Source organism: Perognathus longimembris, chromosome 22 (genome assembly GCF_023159225.1).
Source record: "Perognathus longimembris pacificus isolate PPM17 chromosome 22, ASM2315922v1, whole genome shotgun sequence".
Taxonomy (NCBI): domain Eukaryota; kingdom Metazoa; phylum Chordata; class Mammalia; order Rodentia; family Heteromyidae; genus Perognathus; species Perognathus longimembris.
This window is the reverse complement of record NC_063182.1, coordinates 1,356,647-1,383,816: the sequence shown is the minus strand read 5'-3', so window position 1 is coordinate 1,383,816 and position 27,170 is coordinate 1,356,647. Positions and strand designations below refer to the sequence as shown.

Sequence of the window (27,170 nt, the reverse complement as noted above, 5' to 3'; positions counted from 1 at the left end):
GGATGGAGGTTCAAAGCCAGTCCAGGCAGGAAAGTCCATGAGAGTCTCATCTCCAATGAGTCGCCAAACAGCCAGAAGCGGCTCAAGGGGTAGAGGACCAGAATCCACAGAAAGAGCTAAGGAACATGGCAGCGCTGAGCCCAAGCCCCGCACCAGCCCCAGAACCACAAGAACTTTCCGTGCCTACTCTCACACCCTCCCGAGGGAGGGGAGGGAGGGGAGGGGAGGGAAGGGAGGGAGGGGGGTCAGAGCCCTCGCGGCCCCGCCCACTCGGGGGCGGGGCTAAGCATCTGCATCTCTGCCCTTTGCTATTTCTAACTGTGACTGCGTCTCTACCCCAAGGCCTGCGGTTGAGTCCGCGTGTCTACAAGACGGGAAGCGTGCCCGTGGTAAGTAGAGTCACACGGGTCGGGATGAGAACTTCCGCCCCTCCCCCCCCCCCCCCCCCCCCCGTCTACTCACAATGGGGTTCTGCTGCAGCACCGTGCGCTCCAGGTCACCTTGCTCCCAGAATTCAGCGGCCACCAGCAGTGCTACCTGCAGCACACAGGCCTCCGGATAAACGCGGGGGGCCCCGCTTCCGCCCCCCTTCCCCCGCCACCCCACTTCCGTTCCCAACTTCCGGCTCGGCGCCCCCTTCCTCCACGGGGGAGGCCGCGTGAGGTCCTGGCCCCTGCCGTCCCGTCGGGGCCTCGTGGCCCGCCCTGAGCCGTGCTGGGGTCCCCACCTGCCGGCCGCGGGGGGGGGGGGGGGTCCGTACCTTGCTCTGCACCTCCCAGGGCTTGGTGATGGCCGACAGGTCGCAGGCCGTCAATCATCATGGCCCTGCGGACGCGGAGACGGCGCTCAGCGCGCCCCGGGGCCCCTCCTGCCCCACGGTGGGGGGCTCGCTCCTCCCGCGCGGGGCGCCGCCCCTCCTCTGCCACGCTCCCCTCCCCCGCCCGCGATGGCAACGGGCACCGCCTGCCCGCACCCAGCCAACGCGGCTCCGACGGCTCCCCCCCGCCGGGCCCCGGTCACGGCGTCGGGTGACGACCGTCCATGACGTCTCCTTACGCTTGCGTGCGTGTGTGTCTATCCTGCGGTACCGGGATTTGAACTCGGCGCCTCACACCTGCTGCTCAGCCCCTTGGGCTTGGGTTATTTGGGGTTATTCTGGGGTTATTTTGGCTGCGGGCCAGCCTCCCAGCGAGGCCCCCCCACGTGCCCCGGGGGGAGCCGCCCTGCCCAGCCCCCAGCCTCAGCGCCGCAGCCCACGCGCGCAGCCCTTCTCCGGAGCAGTCTCCCCACCGTTTCCCTCTATTACCCCGTCCCAACTGCCCAAGAGCCCTTGCTACACGTCTCATTCCCTCTGATTCACCCACCACTACTTTTCTTTTTCTAATCCTGCAGATAAACAGCGTTTGGAGGGCCACACGCCATGGCGGTGACAAAATCTCGGGCTTCCTCTGATGGAGCCTCCTTCCTCCCTGGAGGCCACGGGCCTTGTGGAAAACAGCAGGGGTGCTAAGCCAGGTGGCCGTGGCCGGCTCCCGGGAGGCGGTGGGGGAGGACAGAAGGGAGAAGGAAGAAAGACCCAAAGAGGAGCCCTCAACAGGAGGTTCACTGAGAGGAAGGCAAGATGGGGACGCCACAGGCAGGCACAGTATAAAGAGAGGGGGCTGGGAATGTGCCTAGTGGTAGAGTGATTGCCCTCGTATACATGAAGCCCTGGGTTCAATTCCCCAGCACCACATATACAGAAAATGGCCAGAAGTGGCGCTGTGGTTCAAGTGGCAGAGTGCTAGCCTTGAGCAAAGAGAAGCCAGGGACAGTGCTCAGGCCCTGAGTTCAAGGCCCAGGACTGGCAAAAAGAAAAAAAAAAGAGTTAGATACGGATCTTTGTGGCTACCTCCATTGTTCTAGCACTATTTGTGAACACACACCTTTCTACAGGTGTAAAATCTACTCTTAGCACACGCCTAGCTCTAGCCTACCACACTTGGGCCTGGAATTGAACGGTTTAATTTTGGTTTATTGTATCGGGTGGTGGGGCCGGGCACTGGCCCGGAGCCTCTTTGTGCTCAAGGCTGACGGTCGACCCTGGAGCCACCGCGCCACTTCTGGCTTTTGGGCGGTTAAGTGGAGACAGGAGTCTGCAGACTTTTCTGCCCGGGGTGGCTTCAAGCTGGGATCCTCAGATCTCACCTTGCTGAGGAGCCGGGATGGCCACCGTGCCCAGCGACACTGGGTCCACTTCTGCTCCTCTACTCAGAATTCTCTGGCTATTCTTGCGTACTTATTTCTGATTAATACTTGGAATAGCTCCCTAACTCCTCCCCAGATAGGGCAGGTATTGTTCTTGACATCAATGTAAGTGAATAACTGATTAGGGGAGGATGATGACTTCCTCGTGTGGAGGCTCCCGGGCACACGCCTTGCGTCCTTTGCACCTCCGTCACTCCGCGACGCCAGCTTGAAACGTCCAGAGGGGCGGCGGCTTCGGAGCCGCGAGGAAGCAGCCGGGGCGACTGCGCCCCGGCTCCGTGAGCGCCGCGCACAGTGCTCCCAGGAGGAGAGGGCCTCCCTGGAGGCCCGGTGGGCCCTCTGTGGGGGTGAGGGCGGCTTGCCTCACGCACGCACGCACGCATGCGCGCACACACGCACACACGCACACGCACGTGCACACACGCATACACACACGCACACACGCGCGCGTGCAAAGGCTTCCCTGGGGCTGGGCAGGCTTGTGGTTCCTGGAGTCCCTCCCTGAGCCAGGCCCCGAGCTCCCAGACGCACGGCACCGAGCAGGGGCCACGTGGAACGGGCCCCACGCGCGAACCTCCCACCGCGCCAACCGAGGCCACTCTCGGAACGGACTCATCAGAGAAGCTAAGGAGAGTTCCGATACAGACCCGCGGCCGGCCGCGCACGCACGCGAGTTCCGATACAGACCCGCGGCCGGCCACGCACGCACGCGAGTTCCGATACAGACCCACGGCCAGCCACGCACGCGAGTTCCGATACAGACCCACGGCCGGCCACGCACGCACGCGAGTTCCGATACAGACCCACGGCCAGCCACGCACGCGAGTTCCGATACAGACCCAAGGCCAGCCACGCACGCATGCGAGTTCCGATACAGACCCGCGGCCGGCCACGCACGCGAGTTCCGATACAGACCCGCGGCCGGCCACGCACGCACGCGAGTTCCGATACAGACCCGCGGCCAGCCACGCACGCGAGTTCCGATACAGACCCACGGCCGGCCACACACGCACGCGAGTTCCGATACAGACCCAAGGCCAGCCACGCACGCAGGCGAGTTCCGATACAGACCCACGGCCAGCCACGCACGCACGCGAGTTCCGATACAGACCCACGGCCAGCCACGCACGCGAGTTCCGATACAGACCCGCGGCCAGCCACGCACACGAGTTCCGATACAGACCCACGGCCGGCCACGCACGCACGCGAGTTCCGATACAGACCCGCGGCCGGCCACGCACGCGAGTTCCGATACAGACCCACAGCCGGCCACGCACGCACGCGAGTTCCGATACAGACCCGCGGCCAGCCACGCACGCGAGTTCCGATACAGACCCAAGGCCAGCCACGCACGCGTCCGCCACACCAACCAACGAGTGAACACCACGACCATGTCTTTGCACGAATAAAGGAACATGGAAAAACCAAGTCTATAGATCCTAAGTGATACAGCTGTCCATTCAAACGATTCGTATAACGCTTGACTTAACAAGAACTTGAATGGCAGCCTCACTTTACCCACTATGTTCTCACCTTTGTGACTGAAATACTTGTATATTATATTGTACTTACAGAAACTATTATGGGTTCATGGACAAAGTCACTAAACGATAATACATTGCCATGGTTTTAGTGAGTAAAAAGATTTAAAGTGTGTGTGTGTGTGTGTGTGTGTGTGTGTGCACAACTTGGGCCATTTGGTTTGGGCTTCTTTACAATGACTTTATGTTTTCATACATGAGAAGCCTCCAGAATGACACGCGTCCCAGGGCTGTGTTGAGAGTGCAAGCTGCCACGCAGTTCCCCCCCACACCCCCGGCCTCTGGCTGATGGGCCGGGTTTGCCCGCCTCTGGCTGATGGGCGGGGTTTGCCCGCCTCTGGCTGATGGGCGGGGGTTTGCCCACCTCTGGCTGATGGGTGGGGGTTTGCCCGCCTCTGATGGGCAGGGGTTTGCCCGCCTCTGGCTGATGGGCGGGGGGTTTGCCCGCCTCTGATGGGCGGGGGATTTGCCCGCCTCTGGCTGATGGGCGGGGTTTGCCCGCCTCTGGCTGATGGGCCGGGGTTTGCCCGCCTCTGGCTGATGGGCCGGGTTTGCCCGCCTCTGGCTGATGGGCGGGGGGTTTGCCCGCCTCTGGCTGATGGGCCGGGGGTTTGCCCGCCTCTGGCTGATGGGCGGGGGTTTGCCCACCTCTGGCTGATGGGCGGGGGTTTGCCCACCTCTGATGGGCGGGGCTTGCCCGCCTCTGGCTGATGGGCCGGGTTTGCCCGCCTCTGGCTGATGGGCGGGGTTTGCCCGCCTCTGGCTGATGGGCCGGGTTTGCCCACCTCTGGCTGATGGGCGGGGTTTGCCCGCCTCTGGCTGATGGGCGGGGGTTTGCCCGCCTCTGGCTGATGGGCGGGGTTTGCCCGCCTCTGATGGGCAGGGGTTTGCCCGCCTCTGGCTGATGGGCGGGGGTTTGCCCGCCTCTGATGGGCGGGGGATTTGCCCGCCTCTGGCTGATGGGCCGGGGTTTGCCTGCCTCTGATGGGCGGGGGGGTTGCCCGCCTCTGGCTGATGGGCGGGGGGTTGCCTGCCTCTGGCTGATGGGCCGGGTTTGCCCGCCTCTGGCTGATGGGCGGGGGTTTGCCCGCCTCTGATGGCGGGTTTTGCCCGCCTCTGGCTGATGGCGGGGTTTGCCCGCCTCTGGCTGATGGGCGGGGGTTTGCCTGCCTCTGGCTGATGGGCGGGGGTTCGGCCGCCTCTGGCTGATGGGCGGGGGGTTTGCCCGCCTCTGGCTGATGGACCGGGTTTGCCGCCTCTGGCTGATGGGCGGGGTTTGCCCACCTCTGGCTGATGGGCGGGGGTTTGCCCGCCTCTGATGGGCCGGGTTTGCCCGCCTCTGGCTGATGGGCGGGGGTTTGCCCGCCTCTGATGGGCAGGGGTTTGTCCGCCTCTGGCTGCTGGGCGGGGTTTGCCCACCTCTGGCTGCTGGGCGGGGGTTCGGCCCTGCCCCGTCCACTCACATGACGATTTCCTTGCGCGTCTGCTCCAGCATCATGTACTGCGTCCACTCCTGCTCGCTCTCGTAGGTCTTTGACTGGTCCACGATCTTCTGGAACATGGTTCTCTTCCTACGAAGCATGCCAGTTGTTAAGGGAACACGTACTGGAGCAAGGCGACACCTGAGCTGCTGACATGGCTAACATTTCAGGGGAGCACTTATTAAACTAATGTAATTAACTACAAAAAAACAAACAAGGTTGAAAACATCATGGTCTGGGAGCGAAGACCTAGCCCAAAGCCCGCCCTGGCTTGCTGTGCGGTGGCGGTCTGTCCACGGCATGGGGGCCATGGTGTCGGACTCACAGGGCTGTCGCTTCGGGCCTAGCGCGTAACAGCCTTTCGCACTAGGACACCGGCTGTTCTCACGGGCAGTGCTATGTACCCCCTTAGGAAAACGAGGCGAAACACCCACTTGAAATACAGCGCGAGGTCGGTGGCGATGATGGCAATGTCCATCATGTGGATGGCGTGCTCGTGCTGACGGCGATTGAGGTTCTGAAGATGTTCAGGCTCTAAGGGGACAAGGCAGAGGACGGGTGGGCGGAATGGCCGGCAGGAAAGGCGCTGTCCTGGGTGACGACGGTAAACGTGGCCGCCCGGGCCCACGGAGAAGCCCGGGCTCCTTGTGAAGCAGCTGCGTCTCACCTCATCTCTCAGGAGCGTTTTGCCAAATTCCAATGGTGTCTCTCCAAGATGGAGGATCCATGGAGCTTGGCCAGGGGATTTTGGGATCTGAGAGAGAAACAGAGAGGAGAGAAGGGGGGGAAGACATAAGAAACAGAGAAAGAAGGGGGATACGGGGAGAGAGAGAGAGAGAGAGAGAGAGAGAGAGAGAGAGAGAGAGAGAGAATTGTTCTGATGATGCCGTGCCTCGTGCAGTTTTGCCGGTGATGGTCCCCCCAGCCGCCCGCGGCCCCCGGGGCTGGGCAGTGCCTGGCAGGTCAGCGAGCCCCGCTCCTCCGCGCTTTAGACCTCAGGGATGTCGCTGAACTACCACAAGCCAGGGACTTTCTCCTGGGTTCAGTTAAGTATTTTTCCCCACACAGGTTCTGTGCTACTGTGTCAAGTGTGCAGATTCCACAGTCTACCATAGAAACATCATCTCCAGCCGAGAGTAGCCTCGGAGTACAGGAAGACTCGAGAAGCCTGAATCCTAGAGTTTGTTCATGTCCCACAGGCCAGGGCCACAGAGCCTGAGCAGAGTCCCAGTTTTCTCAGCGGTAACATGGGGATGACTCCTATTTCCCATCTACCCAGCCCCCGAGAGGGTAGAAGGGTGCAGTGAGATCACAGTTCAAGGACTGGCTGGAATACGAGCTCTCGGAGGTCAAAACACGGATGGCTTTTGCTCCCTCTCCACCCCGCCGCACCTGACGGGAAGCTTACGGGTACAAGGTCATCCATTGCTAATGAATGTTATCCATTATGAAAATCTTGACCCGGGTAGGTCCGCGGGTCGACAGGGGAGAGGAGAGCAAAGGGCTTGAATGCATTCACTCCTCGATACTGCTGTGGTTGTCACAGACTTCATTTCCTAACGTATCCCCTGACATCTCCGGGGTTCCGGGCTCTAAAGTGCGGCCTCCTCCTCCAGGCCTCCGGGGGAGAGGCCCCGCGTCTTGCGATGGAGCCCCTGCCTCCCTCCAAAGCTTAGAAGGTCGCCTTTTCTCTCCTCCCTCCCCTCCTGACCTCCTCTCACGGGGTCCCCCGGGGGGGCCAGGAGCCCCGGCGTCATCCCTCCCCGTTCCCCCTGCGCTTCCGTCGAATCCCGCCGGCCAAGTTGCCTTTGCGCTAGGCCGTGTCCTCACGATGGAGACGTCAGTGACCGTCCCCGCGGAAGCTACCCCCGTGAGACGCGGGCAGCACCGGCGGGTCATGGTTCTGTGCTAGGGGAGGACGTGGGGGACTGTGGCCGGCGCGGCCTTCGCGGGGGTGTCTCGCAGCCGGGGGGAGCCGCGGGGGAGGAGGCGGGGAGAAGGCTGGAGGGCGGGAGATGGCTCACTTCATCTGGTAGAGGTTGTTGGTGCCCCTGTGGTCAATGTCGTGGCAGAAGGACCGCGGTGACCATGGCCAGCGCCTCCAGGTCGGTGAAGTAGCGCTTCAGCTTGCCGGTCTGGAAGAGCAAGGGGAACGTCAAGTCGCTCCTTGGGGGAGGTGGAAGCTGGCGCTGACAGCCCTGAGCGTGATCCTGACGGACACCGACCCCACGGGGGCCCTGGGGGCTCGCTCCAGCCCCCGCCTTCTCTGGGCTCGTGGAACTCTTACTGCTAGGCCCGGAGCAGCCACGGGCCACCAGACAGCTGGTCACCCCATTCGCACGTGACCCTGGCTGGGCCGGGGCCCTTTGGGGATCCCGTGCTTCCAGTCACGCGTGGCCGGCAGAGGGCGCTCTCGCGATCAGAAAGGGAACGGTTTTTTAAAATGGCCAGGACTCGGGCTTCAGGATCTGGAGAGATCTTGAACATGGCCGGAATGGCAAAGCACATCTTCCAAACCTGGCCTTCCAGGTGAGGCAGAGCCCAGAGAGCTCTTTCCATGACACCCCCACACACTCTTTTTTCCACCAGTGCCGGGACTTGAACTCAGGGCCTGGGCGCCGTCCCCGAGCTTCTTTGGCTCAAGGCTGGCGCTCTACCCCCTGAGCCACAGCGCCACTTGCGGCGTTTTCTGTCGCCATGGTGACCGAGTGAGCACGCCGTCCACCCCAGCGGCGGGCGACGGGCTGGAGAACTGGGGCGCTTAAACAATCGAGCGGAGTCAGGCCTCGGCAGCCGTGCATGAACCCCCGCGCAGCAGGGACGCGGACGGAAGGCTCCAACCCCAGCCCAGCCAGCCGGCTTCAACCTTCGCGACTGTGACCACGAGGCCACGTGCAGGGGGCCATGGGAGTCGGGCAGCGAGGACGCTTCCTCCCGTACAGTGTCACCCGCTCCCTCCCCCGGGCCCCACCCGCGAGTCGCGAGGGTTCACTTCCACGGCGTCCGGGGCCCCCACGCCGGCGGGGCTGAAGCACGGAGCTGACCCCCTGCCGGGCACGGGGCATCCTGCGTCCAGGCCGCGGGTGGCCCTGTTCTCCAGGCCTCCGCGGGGCCCGCGGGGGCTGGGCGGGGGCTGGCGGGGCTCAGGCCTGGAGGCGGAGTGCCGGCTTCCCTCGGTCCCTTTCGTTCACACCGCAGTGCCTCGCTTGCACGTCCATCCCCCCTGCACTCACGGGGGGGGGGGGGGGGGTTCTCCGAGGCAACAGGGAGCTGCCCAGGTCACGGGCTGCGCGGCTCGCTGGGAACAGCGAACGCGCTGGACACTCAGGGGGGGAAGCGTCCCATGGGGTGCAGCTCTGAGGCTCACCCACCTGACCCACTCACGTGTGTGTGTGTGTGTGTGTGTGTGTGTGTGTGTGTGTGAGGGGGGGGATACGGACTAGTGCTGTTTGTTACAGTGGTCTGTTTCCTCTCCTTTGAGAGCTCAGAGAAGACCGATCACTAAGACCACTGAATAAACCAGAAGCGATGCCCATTCCAAAAGATGAGCAAATTGGAACGTAGAAAAATAAGAAATAGGAAAAGGTAAGGCAATACGATTCATCCGCATGCCCACAACTCCTCAGAACTAAAACCCGAAGCCAGCAGAGTGGCCGACGTCATCAAATAACTCAAATACGCAGCTTTTACGCGATCCCCCGACATGCGCACAGAATAGAGCACATGGCTGGGGCAGACCACAGCCAGGACAGCCCACAGCCAGGACAGCCCACAGCCAGGACAGCCCACAGCCAGGACAGACCACAGCCAGGACAGACCACAGCCAGGACAGACCACAGCCAGGACAGACCCCAGCCAGGACAGACCACAGCCAGGACAGACCACAGCCAGGACAGCCCACAGCCAGGACAGCCCACAGCCAGGACAGACCCAGCCCACAGCCAGGACAGACCACAGCCAGGACAGCCCACAGCCAGCACAGACCACAGCCAGCACAGACCACAGCCAGCACAGACCACAGCCAGCACAGACCACAGCCAGCACAGACCACAGCCAGCACAGACCACAGCCAGCACAGACCACAGCCAGGACAGACCCAGCCCACAGCCAGGACAGACCACAGCCAGGACAGACCCAGCCCACAGCCAGGACAGCCCACAGCCAGGACAGACCACAGCCAGGACAGCCCACAGCCAGGACAGACCACAGCCAGGACAGACCACAGCCAGGACAGCCCACAGCCAGGACAGACCACAGCCAGGACAGACCACAGCCAGGACAGACCCAGCCCACAGCCAGGACAGACCACAGCCAGGACAGACCCCAGCCAGGACAGCCCACAGCCAGGACAGACCACAGCCAGGACAGACCACAGCCAGGACACACCACAGCCAGCACAGACCACAGCCAGGACACACCACAGCCAGGACAGACCACAGCCCACAGCCAGGACAGACCACAGCCAGGACAGCCCACAGCCAGGACAGACCACAGCCAGGACAGACCACAGCCAGGACAGACCACAGCCAGGACAGACCACAGCCAGCACAGACCACAGCCCACAGCCAGCACAGACCACAGCCAGCACAGACCACAGCCAGGACAGACCCAGCCCACAGCCAGGACAGACCACAGCCAGGACAGCCCACAGCCAGGACAGCCCACAGCCAGGACAGACCACAGCCAGGACAGACCACAGCCAGGGAAGACCACAGCCAGGACAGCCCACAGCCAGGGCAGCCCACAGCCAGGACAGACCCAGCCCACAGCCAGGACAGACCACAGCCAGGACAGACCACAGCCAGGACAGACCACAGCCAGGACAGACCACAGCCAGGACAGACCACAGCCAGCACAGCCCACAGCCAGGACAGACCACAGCCAGGACAGACCACAGCCAGGACAGACCACAGCCAGGACAGACCACAGCCAGCACAGACCACAGCCAGGACAGACCACAGCCAGGACAGCCCACAGCCAGGACAGACCACAGCCAGGACAGACCACAGCCAGGACAGACCACAGCCAGGACAGACCACAGCCAGGACAGCCCACAGCCAGGGCAGCCCACAGCCAGGACAGACCACAGCCAGCACAGACCACAGCCAGGACAGCCCACAGCCAGGACAGACCACAGCCAGGACAGACCACAGCCAGGACAGACCACAGCCAGGACAGACCACAGCCAGGACAGACCACAGCCCACAGCCAGGACAGACCACAGCCAGCACAGCCCACAGCCAGGACAGACCACAGCCAGGACAGACCCAGCCCACAGCCAGGACAGACCACAGCCAGGACAGCCCACAGCCAGGACAGCCCACAGCCAGGACAGACCACAGCCAGGACAGACCACAGCCAGGGAAGACCACAGCCAGGACAGCCCACAGCCAGGGCAGCCCACAGCCAGGACAGACCCAGCCCACAGCCAGGACAGACCACAGCCAGGACAGACCACAGCCAGGACAGACCACAGCCAGGACAGACCACAGCCAGGACAGACCACAGCCAGCACAGCCCACAGCCAGGACAGACCCCAGCCAGGACAGACCACAGCCAGGACAGACCACAGCCAGGACAGACCACAGCCAGCACAGACCACAGCCAGGACAGACCACAGCCAGGACAGCCCACAGCCAGGACAGACCACAGCCAGGACAGACCACAGCCAGGACAGACCACAGCCAGGACAGACCACAGCCAGGACAGCCCACAGCCAGGGCAGCCCACAGCCAGGACAGACCACAGCCAGGACAGACCACAGCCAGGACAGCCCACAGCCAGGACAGACCACAGCCAGGACAGACCACAGCCAGGACAGACCACAGCCAGGACAGACCACAGCCAGGACAGACCACAGCCCACAGCCAGGACAGACCACAGCCAGCACAGCCCACAGCCAGGACAGACCACAGCCAGGACAGACCCAGCCCACAGCCAGGACAGACCACAGCCAGGACAGCCCACAGCCAGGACAGCCCACAGCCAGGACAGACCACAGCCAGGACAGACCACAGCCAGGGAAGACCACAGCCAGGACAGCCCACAGCCAGGGCAGCCCACAGCCAGGACAGACCCAGCCCACAGCCAGGACAGACCACAGCCAGGACAGACCCAGCCCACAGCCAGGACAGACCACAGCCAGGACAGACCACAGCCAGGACAGACCACAGCCAGCACAGCCCACAGCCAGGACAGACCACAGCCAGGACAGACCACAGCCAGGACAGACCACAGCCAGGACAGACCACAGCCAGCACAGACCACAGCCAGGACAGACCACAGCCAGGACAGCCCACAGCCAGGACAGACCACAGCCAGGACAGACCACAGCCAGGACAGACCACAGCCAGGACAGACCACAGCCAGGACAGCCCACAGCCAGGGCAGCCCACAGCCAGGACAGACCACAGCCAGGACAGACCACAGCCAGGACAGCCCACAGCCAGGACAGACCACAGCCAGGACAGACCACAGCCAGGACAGACCACAGCCAGGACAGACCACAGCCAGGACAGACCACAGCCCACAGCCAGGACAGACCACAGCCAGCACAGCCCACAGCCAGGACAGACCACAGCCAGGGCAGACCACAGCCAGGACAGCCCACAGCCCACAGCCAGCACAGCCCACAGCCAGGACACACCACAGCCAGGACAGACCCAGCCCACAGCCCACAGCCCACAGCCCACAGCCCACAGCCCACAGCCAGGGCAGCCCCAGCCCCCAGTCCCCCGGCCCTCCGTACCACCAGCAGCGAGAACATGGTCTGCCCCACGTTGAAGCCATGGCGCCAGTTGTGGTAGGTGATCCTGCGGTAGCCCTTGCTCAGGGAGTACATGAACCGCACCAGGGCCTGCAAACGCATGCACATCCATGAGATGGTGCGCCCGGCCCGGTGCCCAGCCCCCACCCCAGCGCTGAGCCAGACGGGAGGCCTAGCAAGAGACACAGACACGGCGGACGACGGCACGTCGCCAGCCACCCGGTGCTGTGCACTCCCAGTGGTTGGGAAACGAAATGCGAGTGCAAATCATTTCACTTCTCCCACCGGCAGAGCCGCATCAGGGAGTCCGGGCTGAGCCCAGAGACCAACTGTCCTGAGAGAGACGCCACGCTGACCGCCCAGGCGAGGGAAGGAGAGAGCCCCGTGTAAGCGGGTCCAGCCTGCTGTATACAGCCGCTGTGTAGCCACCACAGCCCTCAGAACCCACTGCGTCCCCCAGCTCAGAAACACAGGCGATTCGGCCGCGCGAACCCCGAGGGCGGAGGGTGCTCTCTTCCCAAGATCCTTTCTAGATTGATCCGGTTCTGCTCGCGTTTCATAAAGCAAGGACACAAAGGAAACGGAGAGAGCACAGCGGTCTGCCCTCACCTCTTGCGGAATGTGGAACTTGTCCACCACGCGGAGCTCGTAGTACATCTGGATCCCGCACTTGACCAGCTCCAGCTCCGTGAGCGGCAAATCGCTGAAGTGGAATTTATTAATCTCATATTTCTCCGCATCGGGCAGCTCTTCTTGCTGGACGGGGAACGGAGTCAAGCGATCAGGGACGATCGAGTGCTTCCAGGTCCCCCACCCCCCCGCCCCAGGTCTGAGAGGAGAAGCAGAACGGGTGGACTTTGTGGGGAGCCCTGAGCGAGGGGCGCCCCCCCCCGCGCCCCAGCTCGGCTCACCAGGATCTCAGCCAGCTCCTCCTCCTCACAGTCCCAGGGCTCCTTGCCGTACACCTCTCTCGTTTTCTGCCCGTGGCCAAAATGGAAGAGGAAAAGACGCGGGTTATTAGACCAGCCCGTCGAGTGCACCTCCACGTTCCCGTCCCCACGTTTCCGCTTCCTCCGGAATGGGTGCGACGGAAGCAAGCCGCTGAGAGAGGCTGCCGCTGAGAGAGGAAGCCGCGGAGAGGGGCTCCTCCGTGAGCCCCGCGCAGCCCGAGCCCCCCGCTGACAGCGGGGCTACAGAACACGGCAGAACCTCAGTTTTCTCATGGGTAAACGAGGGGTGAGAAAGCCCTTCCCCTTCGTATGCCAAGTCCCTCTTTGTTCACAGGGCACCGGTGGGCAGGGCCTGGCGCCTGCCGGGCGAGGGCTCCGCCGCCCAGGGCGCGCCCAGGCGCTGATGTTTTTGTTTTGGAGACAGGGTATGGTTATAGGGTTCTAGACTTTCTATGTGGCCCAGACTGTACTGGACCTTCGCGCTTCCGACCTCAGCCTCTTCAGGGCTGGGTTACAGACACGAGCTAGCACACAGCTTGCACAGTTGTTTTAAACAAAATATATACGTGTGAACTAATGCATGCGAGGCGTTGCCACGGGACTTGGCACTGAAATGACATTGGTGTTGATCTTTTTAACCAGCAGGGTGGCTTGGGGACACGTCCCCTCCCCCGTGGGGGCCTCCATTTCCTGTCTCTACACTTTCCTGCCTTGCTGGGCTAACCCTTTTCAGCATAACACAAGGTCCCGTGGCCTTGGCTTACACACGGAGAAGGGGGGAAGGATGAGAGTAGGGCTGCCCTCCTCCCCCTTGAAGGCCTCTTTGCTCGTCCAGCCCTTCTGTGTCTTGCTTCGTTGCCCTCAGTGACTCACAGGAGCACAGCTCCAGAAACGGACCGTGGGCCGGCGGTCGTCCACTCGGAGCTTTCTGAGTGGGGCTTGCGGCCGGCGGGTGCTGTCCGCAGTACCGTCAGCCCTGAGCCCCGTGAAAAGTGAAGCTACTAGAACTCTCCGGCAGGCTCAGACCCCCAAAGCAAGATGCCTTTGCAAAAGCCACCCACGTTCCCACCGGGCGCCCGTGCATCCATCCACTGGACCGCGAGGGCCTCCGTCCGCCCCCGGGGTGGGTGGGCGGGCGTGGCGTCTCGCCCGAGCCCGGCCGCCTCTCGGAGGCACGGCGTGAGCTCCAGTGGGAGCCGGGCGCGGACGCCACGCACGCACCAGGATTTTCTGGATCTCTTCATTGTCGCACTTCACGTGGTATTTCACGATGTCCTGGAAGATGTCCTTCCTGTTTTCCAGTTTGTTCATGGACTCATAGGTGTCAGGGTTCAAAACAGACCAGCCCAGGAACTGCGTCAAAGACTGAAAAGAACGAAAGAAGAAAGAAGTGAGGATTCCGGGACAAGCCACCGGGTCTGGCTGTGACCCCCACTTGGGGCGAGGCTCTCGCGGGTTCAGATCTCCCCGACGGACCTCCGTGGGGGGGGGGGGCAGAGGCAGGCGGGAAACCTATGCGTTTCTGCTCCAGTGTGTTGGGAACGTAAAACTTCGCTACAAAAAATAAGAATTTGTGGGTTACGTGTTTCCCCCCGGGGGTGGGGGCCCCGGGGACCCCGCCCAGCCCCGAAGGCCGGTGCAGTCCCTGGTGGGCCGGCTTCCCGCACGCAGGCCCCCCGCACGCCGTACCTCCATGAGCGTCTCGTCCATCTCGTCAAAGGGCTTCCCGTCCTTCCGGTTGAAAAACGTGGCCACCCCCACAATTTCCTCCTTCTTGTTCACGATGGGCATGGACAGGACGTTTTTGATCATCCACCCGGACTCGTCCAGAGGCTCTTTCTACGGGAGACGGGCAGCCCGGGAGCTCGCGGCGGAACCTGGCTGCTGCGCAGGGGCGTCTGGGGGGCTTTGCCCGTGGATGTGGCCACTGAAAACCCCACATGTCCACAGCGCACATGGATGAACCCCCACGGGTCCACAGCGCACATGGATGAAAACCCCACGCGTCCACAGCGCACGTGGATGAAACCCCACGCGTCCACAGCGCACGTGGCTGGCGTTCTTGAAGACGGGGAGCCGTGTGGGGTGCAGTCCTGAGGTGTCAGGGCTGGTGTGTCAGGCGGCGCGTTCTGTGGTGGGCACACTCATGCACACACACACATCCCGGGGAGGCAGTGGGCCCCACATAGAATTTTTCTGAGCCCCATCTCTTGCTTCCTCTCATCAGATCGAGCCCCCTCCGTTCCCAGCTCTTCCCTTGATGGTGTCTGTCTGTCTGTCTGTCTCCTGAGCTCCGCAGAGACGGGACCAGGCCTCTCTTGTCTGTCACTGAAGTCATGTGGGCTGTGCCGAAGCCTGGCCCCTAGAGGTCCCCCCCACACACAGCGGAAGGCGACACAGCACTCGAAGGACGTCTCGAGGGAGAAGGATGACCGCCATGAAAATCACAGCGATCTCATGGAAAGGGTGGCATCTGAGGCCAGCGTGGGGGGACAGGGGCTCTGGACAGCGAATGAGAGTTGCAGAAAAAAACAAACAGCACAAACAGTATTCCCAAGGGCAAAGGGCAAGGGAGGGGGGCCTTGGGGACCGCTCAGTGCACCCCCTCCCCCCTGCAAGGGAGGGGGGCCTTGGGGACCGCTCCGTGCACCCCCTCCCCCCTGCAAGGGAGGGGGGCCTTGGGGACCGCTCCGTGCACCCCCTCCCCCCTCCCACGGCTAGATGGCTTTTCTCCAGCCATCTTTCCACTTTGTTTTAGGATGCTTCCCAAAACGGTGGGTGGATTCTTGCGTATTCTAAGTCTCTGGGGAGGGGGAGGGAATCAAATCAGAAGACGAAGGGAACAAATTCAAAACATGACTCACCTGAAATTCAAAAAAATCCTCCGCAGGTGCATTCATGATATTACAGATCTGAGGGCCACAGAAGGAAAGAACGGAGCTGCGGTGAGACCCCGGGGAGAGCCCAGCAAAGCACCCCGACTCCAGAAACGTCATGCCTTTGCCCAGCGCCCTCATTCACACGCCTGTCCTCAGGCAGATGCACTCCGAGTGGTTTGGGGTTCTTAACTGAGGTTAAAAAGTCACTTTACACTCGTTTCTTCTATTTGCTCTACTCTCAAGTCACTTCCAAGTTTTGAAAAAGCTGAAGGCCCGAGTTGTCATTGTTAACAGAGGGACACTATGACCACGTGGGGAGTATTTCGGTTGTGTGCAGGTCATTGCTTGCTTTGCTAAACCCAGAGCCTTCCGCTCGTAGGCAAGCGCTCTACCCCTTGACCCGCATTCATAGTCCCTTTGTTCTGATTTTGGGTTTGAGATAGGGTCTGGCCAACTTTGCCTAGGCTGGCGTTGAACTCCCGGTCCTCCTGCCTTGGTCTCCTGAACAGCGGGGATTGCAGGAGTGGTCACCATGCCTGTGACAGCCAGGTTTTGAAAAGCTGCTGTCAATAGTGGTGCTCTAGACATCGCTGGCTCAACTGCACTTTGGTTCAACGGGGGAAGAGGGGTACCGTTTCTTCTTTCACACGCTTCCGAGTTCTATCACTTACCAAGCCGTTTTGGGCCACGTAAGAGGGGAGACCGCTGACTAAAGCCCAGTGGTCAGGGGGTGGATTCCTGTAAAAGTCAAAGACAAACTATGACTTTCAATTCAGGGAATACAGGACTAAACACAGGACTAAAAAGCTGAATCGAAGCTCTGCCCCACGCCAAGCTTGGGCTGGCCCCCAGCGCCCATTTACCTTTCCTCTACCCAAGTGAGCCCCAAATGCCAGCCAATCATCTTTTTAGGATATAATTTTACTGTTATTATTAAGGTGTTGTACAGAGAAGGCACCATTTCGTAAGTCAGGTGATGCGTACATTTCTTTCTCTTTCTTTGGACAGTGCCACGCCTTCTTCACTTTTCCCCAGTTTCCCCTTCCCTCCCTGCCCACAAGTTACATGGGTCACCCGCCCCCCAAAGCAAAAACAAACACCACCACCAACAATAATAATAACAGCAAAAAGCCCACGTTTCCATTTCCTGGGGTTTGTGTCATAAAACGTATTTTAAACGTTCAGAGAAGTTACACCTTGAGTTCCTCCTCTCAGGGTGTCCTCCTTTGTAGTGTGACTGCGTGTGGATGTCCTACCGTCCTACGTAGGTTCTCGTGTCCAGTCATACTTTGGATCTAGCTTCCATATGTGAGAGAAACGTGCACTGTTTGTCTCTCTGAGCTTGGCTTCCCTCACTTAGCGTGGTTTGTTCCAAGTCCATCCAGTTCCCCGCAGATGACATCATCTTGTTCTTTCTAACGGTGGAGTAAAGTTCCATTGTTTGCATGCATACCGCTTTTTATTGATTTACTCATCTGAGGTGGGGTATCTGGGCTGTTTCCAAAACTTGGCTAGTGTGAGCAGTGCAGCAGCGGTTGCACAAGTGCCTGTACCACATCCTGATCGGCAGTGATCTTAGTGGATGCCCATTTAGACCCGAAGAGTGGATAGTCAAGTTCACTGATTGTCCACACAGTCTGGCTAGTCACGAAAAGTCAGCTCCATTCCACTGATTACTCCTGGCTACTGAACAAAGCGGACGCCATCGCTTTCCCACTTAGTAGTATAACGCTAACACTAAAAATGTACTGTGTGGAAAACCCCCATCATTAGCTCGCACCGCATACTGAACACTCGGTGCTTTACATACTCATTATAAAATAGAGCAATGACATTACACTTCTGCATTGCAGTCGCGTGCTGCATACGGTGTAAGGAGAGCATCTCTGGGAGATGGCGTCACTTTCCTACTTGTGTAAGTATACTTGATGATGCTCCCACAATGACAAAACCACCTGAAACTGTGTGTCTCGGCACATGCTCTGTTTCTTGAGTGACACGTGCTTCTCTTTTGCTTGTTTATTGTAAGGAAGATATGTACAAAATGTATGGAAGTCTTCATCAATCATGTGAAAATGAACATCTAGGAAGCCACACACACACACACACACACACACACACACACACACACACGTCAAGATCAGCGTTGTCAGGACCTTGGAAGCCCCCGGCCTGCCACTCCCAATCACCGCCTTCTCCCCTAGCCCCAAAGGTAGCTATTTTTCTGGCCAGCCAGTTACAGTCTTGTTTTTCCGTAGTAGTACCAGCTGTGTTGCTCTCCTTGCTCCTTAATTTGACTTTGGCTGGGTTGTGATGTCATCTAGGTAGAGTTGCTGGGCGCCAGTGGCTCAAGCCTGTAGTCCTGGCTACGCAGGAAGTTGGAATCTGACGATCGTAGTTTAAAGCCAGTCTGGATAGAAACGTCAGTAGGACCCTTATCTCCAATTAACCAGTAAAAAGCCAGATGTGGAGCTGTGACTCAGGTGATAAAGCATGAGCCTTGAGGGAAAACGCCAAGGGACAGAGCCCAAGCCCTAAGTTCAAAGCCCAATACTGGCTGGCGCCGGTGGCTCATCCCTGGAATCCCAGCTACTCAGGAAGCTGAGATTTAAAGCCAGCTTGAGTAGGAAAGCCTATGAGACTCTTACTTCCAATTAACTACCAAAAAAAAAAAAAAGCCAGAAGTGTAGCTAGGGCTCAAGTGACAGAGAGCTAGCTCTGAGTAAGCTCAGGGACAGTGCCCAGGCCCTGAGTTCAAGCCCCAGGCCTGAAACACAAAAAATCAAACAAACCAGCCAAACTCAAACCTTACTACAGGCACACCTGCACAACACAGAATAAGAAGGAATGATTCAAAAGTGTGTATTACTTTGTCTGGCTTTGTTACGCTCCACCATGCATTCATTTTATTGGCTTAGAGTTTTCTCGTGTTTTACAGTAGCAGCCTTTATCCTTCCAAATGTTGGGGGGAAGTCGCCACCCTCACTTCCCGCTTGGGGCTAATGTCAGCTGTGCTTCTGTGAGCACCAAGAGGCACCGCTGCTTTCAATTCCGTGTGAGCTACTCCTAGGAGTGGAACCAGTGGGCCATAAGACAGTCGGATCTGTAAGATAAGTCTAAATTGCTTGCTAAGGCAATCATACCAATTTGTATTCCCATCAGTGCAGGATTATAGTTCCCTTTTCTCTAAATCCTTGTCAATAAACTTAAATTACAGCCTTCTGATGGGGTCTAATGGTATCTCATTGTGATTTGCTTTTGCATTTCTCTGCCAAGTCAATGAATTGGAGTGCCTGGTACAAATGTATTTGTCATTTGAATTGCTTTTTTGTGAACTTGATACTCATGTCTTTTAGCTGTTTTTCTATATTCATTTTTTTATTTTTAGACTTCTTTATGTAGTCCTTTTGCAGTTGCTTTTACTAGCACATATTATTTGTATCAAGGTTTCATTGTAACATTTCCACCCATGCTTGCAGTGTATCTCAATCACCCTCACCCCTCTGTCCTTCTAGCTTACCTCCTTCCCCTTCTTAGAACATGTTTCAACATTCTACTTTCATGCATGCAAATCAACCACCTCCCATTCATCCTCATTCACCCTCTCACTGCTACCCATCGCCATCCCAAGCTAATTGTATCGCCCTGCCGTTCCGTGTTCAGTGTGTATCAATTGTACCCAGGTGTCTCACCACGATATTTCAGATGTGAATATATACATCTGGATCAGAATGATCCTCGCGACTGCCTTTTCCTTCCCTGCCCCCAACTCTACACGGATCAAAGCTTTCACTGAGATTCCTTATGCCATCTGCACATATCATTGCTATGTATTTTAATCATATTTTCCCTCCATGCTTTTTCCTCTCTCCCCTTCCTTTCGTCTCTCTAAACAGTCCTATGTTCTGTGTGTACATAAATATACATGAGTATGTATGTGTGTGTATATATGTGTGTGTGTATACATGTGCATTCAGGTATGTCGATATACATGTGTATAGTGTACACATACCCATGCCCATGTCCATGAATATGTATGTCCTTTAGAACTACATTCCACATATGAGTGAAAAGATAGAGTATTTGGTTTTCAAGCTTGACCTATTCTTCTTATATTCCTGATATGAGCTCTTTTTCAATTACCTGTGTTATAAATAACTTGCCTTTTTACCCTTTATAGTAATCCATCTCTTAGACAGTGCTCAGAGCTTCTCATTGCCTTGTATTTATGCCTTTATTTCCCACCCATCATGACTGGTCTGTGTAACTAATAGAAAACAGTGGAGGTACAGATGTTGGTTTATTTGTTTTTGTTTTTTGTTTTTGTTGCCAGTCCCGGGGCGTGGACTCAGGGCCTGAGCACCGTCCCCGGTTTCTTTTTTGCTCAAGGCTAGCACTCTACCTCTTGAGCCACAGCGCCACTTCTGGCTTTTTTCTATATATATATATGTGTGTGTGGTGCTGAGGAATCGAACCCAGGGCTTCATGTATACAAGGCGAGCACTTTACCACTAGGCCATCCTCCCAGCTCTAGATGTTGTTTTAGTCTAAATCTTGAAAGCCGCTGGATTTTCACCTGTGTGTCTGGGGCTGTCAGCTGTCCTGTCATTAGGTGAGTCAAGTAGCCCTGTGCGGAGCGCGGCATGAGGGGATTACAGGCCTCCTCCCAACAGCCAGCACCAACTTGCCAACCACAAGGAAGCTTCTCAGAAGCAGACCTTCAGTTCTAGCCAAGTCTAGACAAGAACCCCACCTCACATTTGTCCAGTACCCCGTGAACTACCCCCATCTGAAATTGCTCAGTCAAGACACGCCTTCATCCCTGACCTGCAGAATAGAATAACAAACAGAGAAAAGAACCACTGCTGTTCTCCTAAGCCACTGACATTTGGAACAATATGCTATGTGGAAATAAACTGATGCGCTCTCAGACCATACATTTTGACACCAATGTGGTCAAATGCTTCCATATACTTGTTTGTTATGGGTGCTTTCTGAAATCTTGTTATTTCAATTTTATTCTTATTGAGACCATGAAACTATCCTTCGATGTTATCTTGTATGGTTTTTCCTTCACAGTTGTACCCCTTACCAAATCTACCTGAAATTCTTATTTGTATAATTTGTTTTTGAGGTTGGAATCATGTTTCTTTTTCCCCATTTGGGTACCCATTTATACATGCATAATTTATTGAAAGGCTATTTTTCATTCACTGTTTTGCAGTGGCATCTTTATCTTTCCATAGATCTATTCATAGATCCCTGCTTTACCATTGCCACCGAGCCTTGAGTAGCACAGCACGTGAGGAATTCTTGATAGGTGCTAGAGCAAGCCTTCCTGTCTCTTCTTCAAAAGGTTGAGTTTTTATTTTTTTTGCATTTTTCACATAAATTTTATATTCAGCTATTGCTCCACAGCTAAAAAAAAATCTGAAAATTTGTCTGGAGTTACATCAAATTGATAAGATAATTTGGAATGGATTAGTATCGTCATAGTATTGAGCCATCCATCCATAAACATGGTATACCTCTGTATTTATTCATATTTCCTTTAATGAACATTTTCTTTAATTTCAATAGTACCTTTTGTGTATTTCCTCTAAAATCTTGCATCTTTTTAGCTATGCTTATTCTTCCATATGCCATAAATTTGATGCTATTATAAATGGTACTTTTATAAATGGATGTTTTCTAACTTTGCTATCAATAAATGTTTCAATGTGCAAATGACTTTTATGGGTTGATTTTAGTTAGTTACCTTGCTAAAAAAAAAAAAAACTCCCTTGTTTTCACATTTCATCTATTTTTTTTCTGTTTCTACTTGCCTATCATCTATGAATACGTTTTTTTCATTTGTTTATTTTACTGGTTTGAGACAGGGTTCACAGACAGATTGCCCTTAAACTCACTATCCTATTGTCTCAATCCCCCCACCCCACCCCCAAGTGCTGGGGTTTCGTGAGTGCACCAACACGCAGGCTGAGCTTGACGTGTTCTGACCTTTAGACTTTGTGTGCTGGGTTGGTGGGGGGAGAGGCTGCAGGTACTGAATCCTGAAACTTCTTGCTTGACTTTTTCCTCTACCATTTGAGACGTGCCTCCACCTCTGGCTTTTTTCTGGGTAGTTAAAGATAATCAAGGATTTGTATATCTGGGCTGGCCTTGAATCTCCGATCTCAGCCTCATGAGTCACTAGATTTATTGATGTGAGTCACCAACAACCAGTTTAGACTTTTTTCTTCTATCTGTCCTATGGCTTGAACTTGGGGTCTGGGCACTATCCCACAGCTCGTTTGCTCAAGGCTAGCTCTCTCCCATGAGCCACAGTGCCACTTCTGGCTGGCTTTTTGGTAGGTCATTGGAGATGAGGCTCGTACAGATTGTCCTGCCTGGGCTGGATTCAAATCTCAGCATCCTGAATAGTTTAGGATTCCAGGTGTAAGGCACTGGAACCTGGCCAGCTTATACATTTTTTTAAATTTTGGTTTGCCTTACTGTTCTGATCAGGACTTCCTGACTGAAGGAGCAATGGTCATGATTAGTGTCTTGTTTCTGATCTTAATGAGAAATCTCTCATCACTAAATATGTTATTTCCCTATTATGTAATGGGAAAATTTCTTTTAGCAAGATATACTGAACAATTTGAGATAATGGGATTGCTTAAGCCAAAATTTTCAATTTTGTCAGTACTGGGCAATCAAATATCAAAAATGGTTATTTGGTGTACTTTTATTTTTAAAGTTCTCTTGAGAAAATTAAGGATGGTCTCCTTTATGGGGATAACTATGCTGTGTTTCTTTCTCTTTTTCTCTTTTCTTTTATTGTTTTTGAACTGCTGTGTAGTCTGACCCTGAACTCATTGTTTCCAGAGTACTGGGATTACAGGTATGTACTGCCATGCCCAGATCATGTTTCTTTTAATACGGCAAGTTATATTGGCTTGTTTTTTCTAATAATAAACCAAACTTCCATTCTTGGAATAAACCCAGCTAGATAAAAGTTCTATAATCCTTCATATTATGAGTTTTACTTGCTAACATCATCATCATCTTCACCACCACCACCACCATCACCACCATCCAGTCATGGGCTTGAATTTGGGGCCTGGGCGCTGTCCCTGAGCTTTTTTTGTTTTTGTTTTTGTTTTTGCCAGTCCTGGGCCTTGGACTCAGGGCCTGAGCACTGTCCCTGGCTTCTTTTTGCTCAAGGCTAGCACTCTGCCACTTGAGCCACAGCGCCACTTCTGGCCATTTTCTATATATGTGGTGCTGGGGAATCGAACCCAGGGCTTCATGTATACTAGGCAAGCACTTTTGCCACTAGGCCATACTCGCAGCCCCCTGAGCTTTTTGTTTTGCTCCAGGCCAGCACTCTAACACTTTGAGCCACAGCGCCACTTCTGCTTTCCTGGAGGTTAATTAGAGGTGAGGATCTCATTGACTTTCCTGCCTGGTCTAACATCGAACCACTCTCCTCAGATCTCAGACTCCTGAGTAGCTAGGATGATGGGCATCAGCACTGGATTTTACCTTTCTGAGGGGCTAGGAGTACGAACCCAGGGCTTCATGCATGCTGGGCAAGCACTCTACCACTAGGCCACCTTCCCGCCCAGTTTTCTTCCAGTTTTCTTTGGATGAGCATTCATATGGTATGCCTTTTTCTTTCTTTCCTTGTGCTGGTTCTGGGTCTTGCACTCAGGACCTCAGCACTGTCTCTGAGCTCTTTGACTCAAGGCTAGCACTCTACCACGCTGAGCCAGAGCTCCACAGGAAGTGGAAGAAAACAGGAAGGTTTCTGGTTAACTGGAGATGAGCCTCTTGGATTTTTCTGCCCAGGCGGGCTTTGAACAGAGGAGCGTTAGAACCTGACCTGGGGGTCTTGTTGAAGAAGCATTTCCTCTCCTACGCTGTGGGAGCTTTAGAACAGCATCAGTAAGCGCCCGGGGTTGGATAAAGATCTCAGCGGCACGAGATCAAAGGTGTGACTCTCCCACCGACCGAGATAGCAGCTCCTTGGGACAGCCAAGTCCTAAGATGGGATCCAGGGTGAGACTGTAGATACTAGGAGGGATTCACCTAGCCAGGCAATGAAGCTTTCTGCTCTGATCACTGTACTTCCACCCCACGCTAGAAACAGTTGCAACTGTTGTATTCTTAGAGCAGTCTTAGAAGATGCTAAATGATAAACTCTCTATGGTCTGAGTCGCTTTCTTGCTTTTGTTTTGCCCTTTCTCGGACCCCAGAAATTGCTCCACAGAAAACAATTCAACAGCCCGGGTTTGATCTCCCTGGTCTCATTCTACAGCTTGGAGAGGCTGCTTGTGACACTAGCTCGCTGTGTCACTCGAGTACCTGCTTCACCAGCCAGTCGTGCACAGTGGCTCTGGCCAAGGCTATCCCCCCCGACCCCAGGGCCTTGTCTCCCACTCTGCCTGAGTCTCTCCTGGCTGGAGGCAGCGCTTTCTCTGCCTCTATCCAAGGGCGATGGCCGCCTTGGGTTTGGCCAGCACTCATTCGTCTTGGAACCAGTAGCCAGCGTGCCTGTGAGGCTGCATGTGTTGGGGTGAAACTTACGGAATGACTTTGATGTCTTCTTTGCCATGCAGGATGTAGTCGATGACCTTGTAAAAGTTGATTTCCTGGCAAAAAGAGATAGGAAAATTATGGATGAGCAGTGAGAGACAGGAATGTGACCGTGAAGCAGGCCTTGATCTCCTTCTGTTTTCCTTTTCCGTTGGGGGCGGGGGGTTGAGCTCAGGGCTTGGACGCCGTCCCTGAGCTTTGCTGCCCAAGGCTGGGCCTCCACCACTTAAGCCACAGCTCCACTTCCAGTATTTTTGTTGGTTAATTGGAGGTAACAGTTTCACGGACTTTCCTGACCTGGCTTTGAGCCTCGATCCTCAGATCTCGGTTAGGATTATAGGGATGAGCCATCAGTGCCCAGCTACCTTTCTAACGTGAAAAAGAGCACATGAATCTATTATGTGGCTAAGACATGGGAGAAGCTAACTCTCAGATCACTTTTGGTTTTTTTGCCCATCCTGGGGCTTGGACTCAGGGCCTGAGCACTGTCCCTGGCTTCTTTCTGCTCAAGGCCAGCACTCTGCCACCTGAGCCACAGCGCCCCTTCTGGCTCTGTGTGTGTGTGTGTGTGTGTGTGTGTGTGTGTGTGTGTGTGTGTGTGGTACTGAGGAATGGAACCCAGGGCTTCGTGCACGCCAGGCGAGCGCTCCCCCGCTAAGCCACGTTCCCAGCCCCTCAGATCACGTGCGTCTTTTACTGCCGCTGGCCCTGCGGTTCTCAGGAGGCACCAAGCTCGCCCAGCGCCCCCCGGGTCTGAGCTGCCTTCGGCGTGGACCCCCGGGGTTCCGTGTGCAGTGGAGGCATGGGGCACTGGCGAGGGCTGAGATGTGCGGCTGGGAAAGGGGGGGGGGGTTTCCTAAGAGGGCCTGGAGGTCGAGTTCAAGAAGAAAGAGAGCAAGGCTGCCGCTCGGCTTCGGAAAGGAGAAGGAGGCTTGAGCAGGAGAAAGGTCTTTTTAGTTCCATTGTCAAACCAACTAACTCCCCATTCAGGGCCATGACCCCGGCCAAGGCACTTGTGCTTCCACTTAGCACCCGGAAACCTCTCTCTGCGGTGTCCCTTCCCATCAGCATTAGGTGGGAAAACTGTCAGTGCAAGTCGGGTTTTCCACGTCTGTGCGCACGCGCGCTGAGAGCCAAAGGCCGCACGGGAGGCTCCGAGCGGGAGAAGAGCGGCTCGGAAGAGAGCAGCCACGCTCGGGGAGGGGGGGACGCGGCAGCCACGCTCGGGGAGGGAGGACGCGGCAGCCACGCTCGGGGAGGGGGGACGCGGCAGCCACGCTCGGGGAGGGGGGACGCGGCAGCCACGCTGGGGGAGGGGGGACGCGGCAGCCACGCTGGGGGAGGGAGGACGCGGCAGCCATGCTCGGGGAGGGGGGACGCGGCAGCCACGCTCGGGGAGGGAGGGGGACGCGGCAGCCACGCTCGGGGAGGGAGGGGGGACACGGCAGCCACGCTCGGGGAGGGGGGACGCGGCAGCCACGCTGGGGGAGGGGGGACGCGGCAGCCACGCTCGGGGAGGGGGGACGCGGCAGCCACGCTCGGGGAGGGGGGACGCGGCAGCCACGCTGGGGGAGGGGGGACGCGGCAGCCACGCTGGGGGAGGGGGGACGCGGCAGCCACGCTCGGGGAGGGAGGACGCGGCAGCCACGCTCGGGGAGGGGGGACGCGGCAGCCACGCTCGGGGAGGGAGGGAGGACGCGGCAGCCACGCTCGGGGAGGGGGGACGCGGCAGCCACGCTCGGGGAGGGAGGACGCGGCAGCCACGCTCGGGGAGGGGGGACGCGGCAGCCACGCTCGGGGAGGGAGGGGGGACGCGGCAGCCACGCTCGGGGAGGGAGGGGGGACGCGGCAGCCACGCTGGGGGAGGGGGGACGCGGCAGCCACGCTCGGGGAGGGGGGACGCGGCAGCCACGCTGGGGGAGGGGGGACGCGGCAGCCACGCTCGGGGAGGGGGGACGCGGCAGCCACGCTCGGGGAGGGGGGACGCGGCAGCCACGCTGGGGGAGGGGGGACGCGGCAGCCACGCTCGGGGAGGGGGGGACGCGGCAGCCACGCTCGGGGAGGGGGGACGCGGCAGCCACGCTGGGGGAGGGGGGACGCGGCAGCCACGCTCGGGGAGGGAGGACGCGGCAGCCACGCTCGGGGAGGGGGGACGCGGCAGCCACGCTCGGGGAGGGGGGACGCGGCAGCCACGCTGGGGGAGGGGGGACGCGGCAGCCACGCTCGGGGAGGGGGGACGCGGCAGCCACGCTGGGGGAGGGGGGACGCGGCAGCCACGCTCGGGGAGGGAGGGGGGACGCGGCAGCCACGCTCGGGGAGGGAGGGGGGACGCGGCAGCCACGCTCGGGGAGGGGGGACGCGGCAGCCACGCTCGGGGAGGGAGGGGGGACGCGGCAGCCACGCTGGGGGAGGGGGGACGCGGCAGCCACGCTCGGGGAGGGGGGACGCGGCAGCCACGCTCGGGGAGGGGGGACGCGGCAGCCACGCTGGGGGAGGGGGGACGCGGCAGCCACGCTCGGGGAGGGGGGACGCGGCAGCCACGCTCGGGGAGGGGGGACGCGGCAGCCACGCTCGGGGAGGGGGGACGCGGCAGCCACGCTCGGGGAGGGAGGACGTGGGAGAGTCCGTGTGCGACTCCTGCATCTCCAGCCAGCCACGGGCGTCCGGGGAGGCGGGCGACCCCACGGTGCGTGGGTCGGGCTGGAGCCGGTGCTGTGAACCTG

General features: G+C 57.8%; 1 protein-coding gene across 1 annotated transcript in view; it reads right to left on the bottom strand.

The window, feature by feature from the left end:
* The window catches only part of Pde6a (phosphodiesterase 6A), a 53,944-nt gene that overhangs the window by 2,422 nt on the left and 24,352 nt on the right, over nt 1-27,170 (bottom strand). Inside the window, 18 exon segments of the mRNA XM_048331117.1 lie at nt 463-537; nt 761-814; nt 816-825; nt 5,252-5,359; nt 5,704-5,788; nt 5,791-5,803; nt 5,937-5,968; nt 5,971-6,023; nt 7,294-7,346; nt 7,348-7,404; nt 12,018-12,125; nt 12,645-12,791; nt 12,947-13,012; nt 14,207-14,350; nt 14,675-14,824; nt 15,850-15,897; nt 16,536-16,602; nt 24,439-24,503. Coding sequence (XP_048187074.1) covers nt 463-537; nt 761-814; nt 816-825; nt 5,252-5,359; nt 5,704-5,788; nt 5,791-5,803; nt 5,937-5,968; nt 5,971-6,023; nt 7,294-7,346; nt 7,348-7,404; nt 12,018-12,125; nt 12,645-12,791; nt 12,947-13,012; nt 14,207-14,350; nt 14,675-14,824; nt 15,850-15,897; nt 16,536-16,602; nt 24,439-24,503 — 1,335 coding nt within the window.